At 47.9% G+C, this 8,201-nt stretch overlaps 2 protein-coding genes and 1 long non-coding RNA gene across 8 annotated transcripts; 1 reads left to right on the top strand and 2 right to left on the bottom strand.

Annotated features, from left to right (window-relative positions):
* Positions 1-183: 183 nt before the first annotated feature.
* Positions 184-1,819, bottom strand: LOC136198112 (uncharacterized). 4 transcript variants are annotated; one of them, XR_010672667.1, is made up of 4 exons: positions 1,421-1,814; positions 1,141-1,300; positions 495-805; positions 207-281 (listed from the first exon to the last, which is right to left on the bottom strand). It is a non-coding gene; the product is annotated as an uncharacterized lncRNA (long non-coding RNA). The 4 variants fall into 4 exon arrangements; XR_010672666.1 differs by having other exon boundaries at positions 218-281; positions 338-805; positions 1,421-1,816; XR_010672665.1 differs by having other exon boundaries at positions 184-805; positions 1,421-1,801.
* Positions 1,625-3,716, top strand: LOC136198110 (rab9 effector protein with kelch motifs-like). Of its 3 annotated transcripts, none has more exons than XM_065988027.1 (7): positions 1,625-1,772; positions 1,828-2,511; positions 2,691-2,845; positions 2,904-3,095; positions 3,157-3,281; positions 3,338-3,470; positions 3,524-3,716. In XM_065988027.1, exons 2-6 carry the CDS (start codon positions 1,926-1,928, stop codon positions 3,420-3,422), a joined length of 1,143 nt encoding a protein of 380 aa, XP_065844099.1. In that variant the 5' UTR covers positions 1,625-1,772; positions 1,828-1,925; the 3' UTR covers positions 3,423-3,470; positions 3,524-3,716. The 3 variants fall into 3 exon arrangements, with proteins under 3 accessions (XP_065844099.1, XP_065844098.1, XP_065844100.1); XM_065988026.1 differs by having other exon boundaries at positions 3,157-3,286; XM_065988028.1 differs by having other exon boundaries at positions 1,626-1,772; positions 1,828-2,495; positions 3,157-3,286.
* On the bottom strand, positions 2,571-7,423 carry LOC136198109 (uncharacterized). Its single transcript, XM_065988025.1, has 2 exons — positions 4,068-7,423; positions 2,571-3,946 (listed from the first exon to the last, which is right to left on the bottom strand). The coding sequence occupies exons 1-2, from the start codon at positions 7,325-7,327 to the stop codon at positions 3,658-3,660; spliced, it is 3,549 nt and encodes a 1,182-aa protein (XP_065844097.1). The 5' UTR covers positions 7,328-7,423; the 3' UTR covers positions 2,571-3,657.
* Positions 7,424-8,201: the final 778 nt, after the last annotated feature.

The raw sequence follows: 8,201 nt of genomic DNA, 5'->3' as shown, positions 1-8,201 counted from the left end.
GGACAGGCCGTTCCGCCGCACGACGCGTCGACGACGATCTTGCGCTCGTGCGACTGAATGGACGTCGTTCCGCACGGAACGCTTGCCGGCGTCCACGTCGTCCAATCGCCCACGACGCAGTCACCGGGCAGCACGCTATCTCGCACTGGCGCACGTCGTCATTGCTGTTGCAAGATCCGCCGCACGTCGCTCGGGCAATGACGGCGCGCTTTCGAGTCTCGCTGCCTGGACCGCACGTCGCACTGCACGATGACCAGTCACCCCACTTGCTCAAAACGCAGCTACAAATAAAAAGATCAAAAACATGTCAAGTTGCATAATTAATTATTTAAATCACTCCTTTTCTTATAACGAAAGCGATATCGAAAGACTTCATTTAATTAGGAAATGCAAATTCAATTTCATTGACTCAGTCTGACTCCTACCCGTGCCAAGCAGCGCAACTCCACGAGTCGCAAGTGACGAGATATTGTACTGTAACACCACTCTCTTACTCAAAGGTGCAGTCTTCTGTTTCGACGTTATCCTTCATGTCCGCACAGCCGCCCGTTTTCGTCTGCTTACGAGTCCGCGTTCCGATCGGCGCTCTCCCAACGCAACTGCACTTCGTCCAATCGGACCAGTCACTCACGGTACAGGGCGGCGGCGGAGGCGGACGTCGTCGACGACGAGGCCACCCCGGCCAGCGGTTTGCTCTGTTTGAGAGCAGATTTGGCCACCCCCAGCAGATCAACAGAACGACAAGAAGTGGGACGAAGATGAGCAACGATCGACCGATCATGTCCGCTCACCTCGTCGACGACGTCTGCCGAAAATGGAGCTACCTAATCTGACGGTAGCCGTCGGCCAACCAAAATGCGCAAAGCGATGCCGGTCACGCGAGCGATCAAACGCGAGGTCGTAAATAAAGACGATAAGGCTTTTCCCCTGCAAACACTGAAGCCCCACACAGACTAAAGTGACAAACACATCGCGTTCCGATCAAGGCAAAGTAAAAAATGGCCGAATTAGATATTTCATCTAGAATCCGTTTTCTAGTCCCGAGCGTTCCCTCCCGTGCTTTCTACTCCGTCCGGAGCCCCCGTGTCTGATATGAACGTCTCGCCTTATCTTCTGATTCTTCTCCTCTCCCCCTCTTACCTTACTCAACGGGTTTGAATATCCGTCCTCGCTTGCATTTCTTCTCATAAGACGGATTTCGTCTGGCTAAGATTGTAACGCGGCGTTGGGTTGACGTCGCCGTCAATGCATGCGGTCGGTCGATTGGTCACGAGAGAGTCACGAGAACGTGTTGCTAGGCCTAAACAAAGACAAAGAGAAGAACGCCATGAGTAGGTATCCGTACAACATCGACGCGCCATGCAGAGAGGACAGTACTGTACGCTACAGTACACTGACACGCGTTCTTCGCGTTGCTTACACGCACAGGCGCTGCCTTTGGGAGCGATCCCTCCCTTGGCCTCGTGTCACGCAACAGCGTTAGTCCCTGAGACTCCCACGCTTTTTAGGGGCCCTGCTATATGAACAAAGTCTACGCCTTGCTCACTCGCGTGTCTCACGTTGTGCTAAGGCTTCGTTGTCCGTTCGTCCCAAGGGCATTGGTTCGCTCGCGGCGAACAAAGGACATCACTTGGAAACAAACCAAGTAGCGCGCTATAGATCGGCTAGACCAAGCCCAGCAGCTGGCCCTACGTATGGAGGATCCGGCAGTGGTCGAGTCTTCTGCTAAAGAATCTGGTGACAGCGGATCACCCAAAGAGGAGCCGGGACGAGTAGAAAGAATATGGAGGAGTGTCATATGTTTATAGGTAACGTGTTTTTGCGTAGATTTTTTCGGACCATTCAGACCTAGAAGATCCTCCCGCAAATAAGGACTCTCGTTCTTGGAAAAAATGCTCTCTTCTTTGACGATGTAGGTTTTGTTGATGTTGGCACGTGAATTGTCTGCATGCTTTTACCATATTTGGTCACGTTTCTTTTCGGTCAACGCCCCCGTCTCCCTAACAATGGGCTCACTGTTCTCAACGGCTACTTCTAGTTATTATCCGCTACAGTGTCACGCTGCTGCCGTCGTGGGCAAGGAGGCTTTTGTCTTCGGCGGCTTTCGGCAGCACTCATCGAACAACCCTTCGCTGATCAAATTCGGCAGCATGAGCGAAAGTACCTTCGTCAATCTTGAAACCAAACAGAAATCGAACCTTCCCAACGTATGTGGAATTTCGCCGCCGTCTGTCCACACGGCTGCTTTTGCAGCTGTCGGTGACCATATCTACCTTTTCGGAGGTTTGGCACTGATGTTCCAAGACAAAGGAAGCCGTTTGAACAAACTTTACGGTTTTCATTGCCCTCTACGTGAATGGTCGGAGAAAATCCCGCGCGGCGAAACGCCAACAGAGCGATCCGAAAGTGCGATGTGTGCTGTAGACGGTCGCCTTTTTCTTTTTGGAGGCTATTCAGGCAGCGGCAAATGGCGAGACGACTTGATCACTTTGCAGGTAGAACCTGAGCTTGGTGAGTTTGCATGCAGTGTGACCTACTAGCGGCCACTTCTTTGCAGCAACCACCATTACAAACGCTGCATGCATTAATTTCTACACAAAAAGTGTAAGAGTGGCCGTTCCGCGGAACCTGAAGGGTGGTCGCTATAGGCTTTGCTGTACAGTATTGTTTTGTGAAGTTGCTTGTCTAAGGAGAGTGGACGCGACCCGATTGTGCAGGACACAGGCCATCTAGACGATCTGGTCACACCCTGACTGCCCTACCCGGAAATCGAATAGCTCTGTTCGGAGGGCTGAACCAAGCGGGCTCTCTCAATGACCTCCACGTCCTTTCAATTTGTGATATGGTCAGAGTAGCAGCTTCTTTAGATTAACAGCACAGTATTAGTTCTTTTGCACTCTAAGATATGGGAGCAAGTAAATCTCACCGAGTGTCTACCTCCCAAAGTTTATCGCCACACGGCTAACGTTCTTCACGCCGGGCCGGACTTCACTTTTCTACTGATTCTTGGAGGAAAGCAAGGCCAAAACTTCCGAGACGGAAAAGTTGTACCGTGCTGCTTCATTGTTGATATTTGCACCGGTATATCAGCGAAAGTGAGTTCTTTCAGCAGCAATACGCTCTACTATTGCCTGTTCACTTGCATCTCATAAATAGGTCAGTGGCTTTGCTTTTTCGCGAGCGGGACATACCACTTCCTGTCTCAAAAGCGACGATGGCAGCACTACAATTTACGTTCACGGCGGTGGAACAGGCATTAGCGACCCGCACCTCTTCTTTAAGTGGAGTGCGTTCACGCCAGAAGTAATTAGGTCATTTAACTTGACCTCTTAATTAGATCCCAAGCACTGCTTGTCACTGGTGAAAGAATCTGCAAAAGAAAGCGCAGATATGAGCGAGCTTTTAAGAAGTGGAGATTATAGGGAGAAAATCTTGAGCAAGAGAGTAGAACAGGAGCAGAAAAAAGCCAGGTTTCAGATGATTTTCTGATTATGTTTTTAGCATACTTTGGTTTGGGATGTAGGAGTATGCAACAGCAACAACAAAACGACAAGCGGGTGCTGGTACACCAGACACACCCGACAACTACACCAGAGTAGACAAATTTAGACTATACTGGTTGCTTAGAATAGTACGCACACTTTTTCTTACCTTTACCTAGAATTTCTGTGTTACCGTTTCTACATCCAGATGCTCTAGCTGTTGTTGCTGCTCTAGCTGTTGTTGCTGCTCTGGCTGTTGTTCCTCTTTTAAGTCTTCCCAGATTTCTTTATATGTTGGTTTTTCCTTCAGTGGGTTTAGGAGGCATTTTCTCATGTTTTCTCTGTAGACTCTGCTCAAGTCAACGTCTTTGTCAGTCAATTTTTTAGGTGACTCTGATGGAATTTCTTTCTCTTCTGGCACGTCGTATATCATTTCATGCATTGCCCACAATATGGCTCCATAGCTTATAAAAATATAAATAGATACACTTTTCCGCTTTAACATTTCAAAGTACTCTCACCGGCATGCATATGATTGTACGTAGAATGAGAGTACTTTGAAATATTTGTCTCATTTTCGCTCACCTGTACTGGGTTAGTTTGGACCAGATTCTAGAAGCTTCAGTATTTGATAAGCGATCATATTTGAGATCTGGTTCTGTATAATTTCCAGCCTTGCTATGGGGTATCTTTTTTCCTGCCATTTTTCCTTGGACTACCATTGCTATTCCAAAGTCTGCTATTTTAATGCATTTTCCACGAATGAAAAGATTGTCTGGTTTCAGATCCATATGTACTATTGCGTTCACCGTTAATTTTTTTTTTTTCCCAGAAAACTTCGGATAATTCTCTGCTAAATTGTGCATGTAGTGCAAGCCGCTTGCCAAATCTCTGGCAAATCGCATTCGCTCTTCATTGGCTAGACGACGTGCTAAAATTTTTTGGCGTAGATCTGTCTCAAACCAATCCATAACTATGAACGGACAGTTCTTCCCATTTATGATTCGGAATCCCACTCCAATTAGTCGAACAATGTTTGGATGCTGCAGCCGTAGCATTTCATTTACTTCATCAATGTCGCTAAGACGTTCTTCCGTACTTACGTCTCTATCTACTAACGTTTTCACAGCAACGGATTTTCCCCCGTATTCTGCTTTTTGCACTTCAGCGCTTCTGCTAGCATTTCCTAGGGTTTCGATTTTTTGCAAGTGTTCGTAGGAAATCAGCCATGATCGGTCCCACTCTATACGTTCAAATTTCTTTTTTTGGCTGCGCCAAAAGTAGGCAACGGTGACCACAGCTACCGCAAAAAGAAATAAACCACCCCCTAATGAACCACCTATTACTCGGCTTTCACTCAAATTGCATTTTCCTTTAAGACCTCTAGTCCATCCCTTTTTGCAATGACATAGAGCCGCATCCTGAAATCGTCCGAGTGTCAAAAACTGCCCATCTACAATGCAAGTGCCCTGGTCGCATGATTTATAGCAACGTGAGCAATTTAGAAGACTGTCAGATCCTTTATTAGAGCTAAGTCCTTTAGGACAATCCACACACGCTCCGGTGTCAGCAGAATAAGTACCAGCCTGACAAATTTCGCATGACCTCGACAGAAAATCTTCGGTGAAGTACGGAGTCAAGTAGCCTGATGGGCACCCAGTTTTAAAAACCGTGAAGAAACTGTTTCCTTCGCTAGCCGACGATCCCCCTGCAGCAACGGCAAACTGTCTATCTGGAAAGGTCCAGATTGTCAAAGAAGAAAAAGGACTTGGATTAATTGGATCATTTTTAATAAGACTAATCCAATTGCTCTGCTTCAGTTCAAACATCCATACCCCAAGCGGAGCTGGAATGCAGTTTTCGGTGATAAACTGCAGTTCGAATTTTGTCAAAGAAAGACAGCCTCCTGACAGAAGCATCTTACTGCCAAAAGCAGCGACCGAATGAAAGCATCGTCGTCCAGGGTAAATTAAAGGGTTCATAGGTAGCTCTGTCCACGTGCTATCAAAAACGGAAAATACCCACATATCATTGAAGCACAGTATGTTCGCTTCTTCATTTGTCTCGTTGAGTCCTCCGTAGATGATCACTTTGCCATCAGCAATGGCCTGACTGTGACCGAATCGAGCCGAAGGCCGACGCCGAAAGTGGCCGGCCTGCGTTACTAAAGTCCACGCTCCCCGAGGGTTGTTAGAATCAAATTCGTTCAAAAGGGTGAAATTCCACATATCATTAGAAGGTTGGTAAATGGTAGATCCGCCGCATCCTCGTAACCCTCCAAACACGAGAATAGTCTGGTCCGAAAACCGATCGGCCGATTGAAGAAACCGGCATCCTGGAGTTTCCAAATTCCATACTTCCCAGTGGCTAGACCACGGGTAAAACCCCCTTGTCTGATTGAGGGGCGTTTCATGGTCTTGTATTCCGCCGTAGACAACAACAATTGGAACACCTCTTTTAGAGGTAAGTGCTACCGCAGAATAGTAGCCGACAAGGTGAGAACCGTGATCCGTTCTGCTCTTATACCACTGTCCAGACTTGAGGTTAAAAGTCCAAACCTCGTCCGCATCTGAACTCCCCAATGCAATCATTATTGGCCTCAAGTTCGACCTGAAGTTTACGGTGTGTAAGGTGAGTTTCTGTGTGAGAAAATCCGTTGGCGAAGCAACCGGTTCTATAAGCAGAGTCCAGGAAACGTAGCCTGGTGGTAGAAAGGTCATATTCCACGCAGACTGCCTTGCGTCGTCGGTGAGAAGAACGACTGTGTTTTCAATCGCGGCTCCGGTCATGTTTCTCGTGCCGCGTGCGTGGCCTGGAGGAAAAGGGCCAAGCGACGTAAAGCCAGATACTTTTAGATTCGGTCCGTATAAAAGTTCCCTTGTTGCAGGGTTGAAAACAATAGGGCATTGGCTGCAGCAGATCATAACATAACTACTTGTAACGCCCTTCTCCTCATAGCTCATGCTATACCCTAGCGTTTCTTTGTTTTCTGTCGTTTCTTTGCAGGGAAGGGAACTACTTATAAGGTTCCAACTGCTGTTAGACACCGTCAAAGCCCACATGTCACTCAGATTTGACGAACTGTAACCACCTGCTATGTAGACTGAGTCATTTCCCGTCGCGACTGCCATGTGAAAATAGCGAGGGCGAGGACGTGTCCCAGTAATGTTCAGATGATCCCACCGATACACTCCCTCGGCGATGCACCTCAGCTCCAACGTTTCACCCAGCAGTCTACCATCACTTGCTTTACCTCCGAAAACGACTACGGATTCCTTACACGCGCAGGGACTATCAGCTGCCCCGACAGGAGCTGCAGCATGCCCGAATCTTGGCTCAATAGCATAGCCATACGACTGAACAGCAATTTGGCTCCAAGTTTTCTTCACACCGTCAAATATCCATGTCTGGTTGCTAAGCTTATCGGTGCGCCCTATCTCATGCCCTCCAAAAAGGACGGCGGAGCTCTCACAGATTGTAGTCAATGTGTAATGCTGAACTAGCGGAATCAAAGCAGTTGGGATATAGAGTGGAAACCACGAGTTAACAGATACTTGATAAAACCACGTTGTCGAAGTGTTGAAACTGTCGAATTGAAAGTCTGGCGACACCATCAAGATCTGTTCTCCTGGCAATTCGGGTATATTAATCAAGGTCGTCGGATAGAGAGCCCCCAATTGAGAGGGCCCGTTCTTGCTCCAATTGGAAAACGGCTGCCACTGGTTAAATTTTGGTGCTTGAGGATTGAAGGAGTTGCTTGAGACGCTGTCGAAGAAAGGAGCTAAAGCTGAAAGGTAAACAAGAAGAGCAAAGCGGCCGATCCAACAATCAGCCATGTGAACCATGCTTGAACAATCCCAGGATACTCAGCTGACAAAGTTTTGCGATTCAAATTTGCCGAAGCCGACGAAGCGTGAGCCAGAGTCAGTCGAGTGAGCACTGAGAAAGAATTCGCAGGCACGTGGTCTCGAACAGCCCGGATAGACCACCGACCGTGCAGTGCGTATCGGGCTGCGTATCGAACGTTTCGAACGTCAACTGGCAATTCGCACTTTCTGCTGCAGACCACTTGCACGCTCGCCCTCCGCCTTGGCAACCAAGAGAGATTTGCTCCCAAACGGCCGAAAAGAGCGTGGCTTGCGGAGATTTTCGGTGGCCATCGTCTTCGTCGTCGGATTTCTATAGGGCATATTCACGGGGCGGGGCTTCCGGGGCTTTCGCGGAGTGTGTGGCACGCGAAAAAAGACCATCGCGCTGCATGTTACGATAAACCTCTATAGCCATTTTAGTTATTCGAGGATTACTTAGCTGTTTCGATGGAGAGGTTGTGCCTACAGCGAGTCAAATCGCTAATATCCACAAAAGGGGAAAGGAGGCCCCGATTTTCGGTTTTTTGCCAGACTACATTTCGTACAGTCACTAAACTGTCATTTTAATAAAATTGGCATATTAGCTTTATTTTCGCTTGAACGAAGGTATTTGTGGGTGGGGGCATACAGACTGGGGCATACGAGTGCGCCAGAGTGCGCCTATGTTTTTGCCACACACTAACGCGCGCAAAGCCGTCCGTGAATATGCCCTATACAGAAAATATTACAGTTATTCGTTTATGAGGTACTGTTTTCACTTCAACCTTTGGGCGATAGCGGGGGAGAAGAGAAGATGCTCTTCTAATGAGCGTTTTCTTACCCTCCAACTTGGACGTTGATCGGTTAATTG

The sequence above is a fragment of the Oscarella lobularis genome, chromosome 18 (assembly GCF_947507565.1).
Source record: "Oscarella lobularis chromosome 18, ooOscLobu1.1, whole genome shotgun sequence".
NCBI classification, from domain to species: Eukaryota; Metazoa; Porifera; class Homoscleromorpha; order Homosclerophorida; family Oscarellidae; genus Oscarella; species Oscarella lobularis.
The sequence above is the reverse complement of the archived record's forward strand: the minus strand, read 5'-3'. Positions and strand labels throughout refer to the sequence as shown.

What these genes read in the sequence shown, in the direction of transcription:
- LOC136198110 (XM_065988026.1), top strand. Translation starts at nt 1,926, where the DNA reads ATGTTGGCACGTGAATTGTCTGCATGCTTTTACCATATTTGGTCACGT. An exon ending in GCACCGGTATATCAGCGAAA is followed by an intron (nt 3,096 to 3,156) that starts GTGAGTTCTTTC and finishes TCTCATAAATAG; the next exon opens with GTCAGTGGCTTTGCTTTTTC. An exon ending in GCACCTCTTCTTTAAGTGGA is followed by an intron (nt 3,287 to 3,337) that starts GTGCGTTCACGC and finishes CCTCTTAATTAG; the next exon opens with ATCCCAAGCACTGCTTGTCA.
- LOC136198109 (XM_065988025.1), bottom strand. Translation starts at nt 7,327, where the DNA reads ATGGTTCACATGGCTGATTGTTGGATCGGCCGCTTTGCTCTTCTTGTT. An exon ending in TCCAAACTAACCCAGTACAG is followed by an intron (nt 3,947 to 4,067) that starts GTGAGCGAAAAT and finishes TATTTTTATAAG; the next exon opens with CTATGGAGCCATATTGTGGG.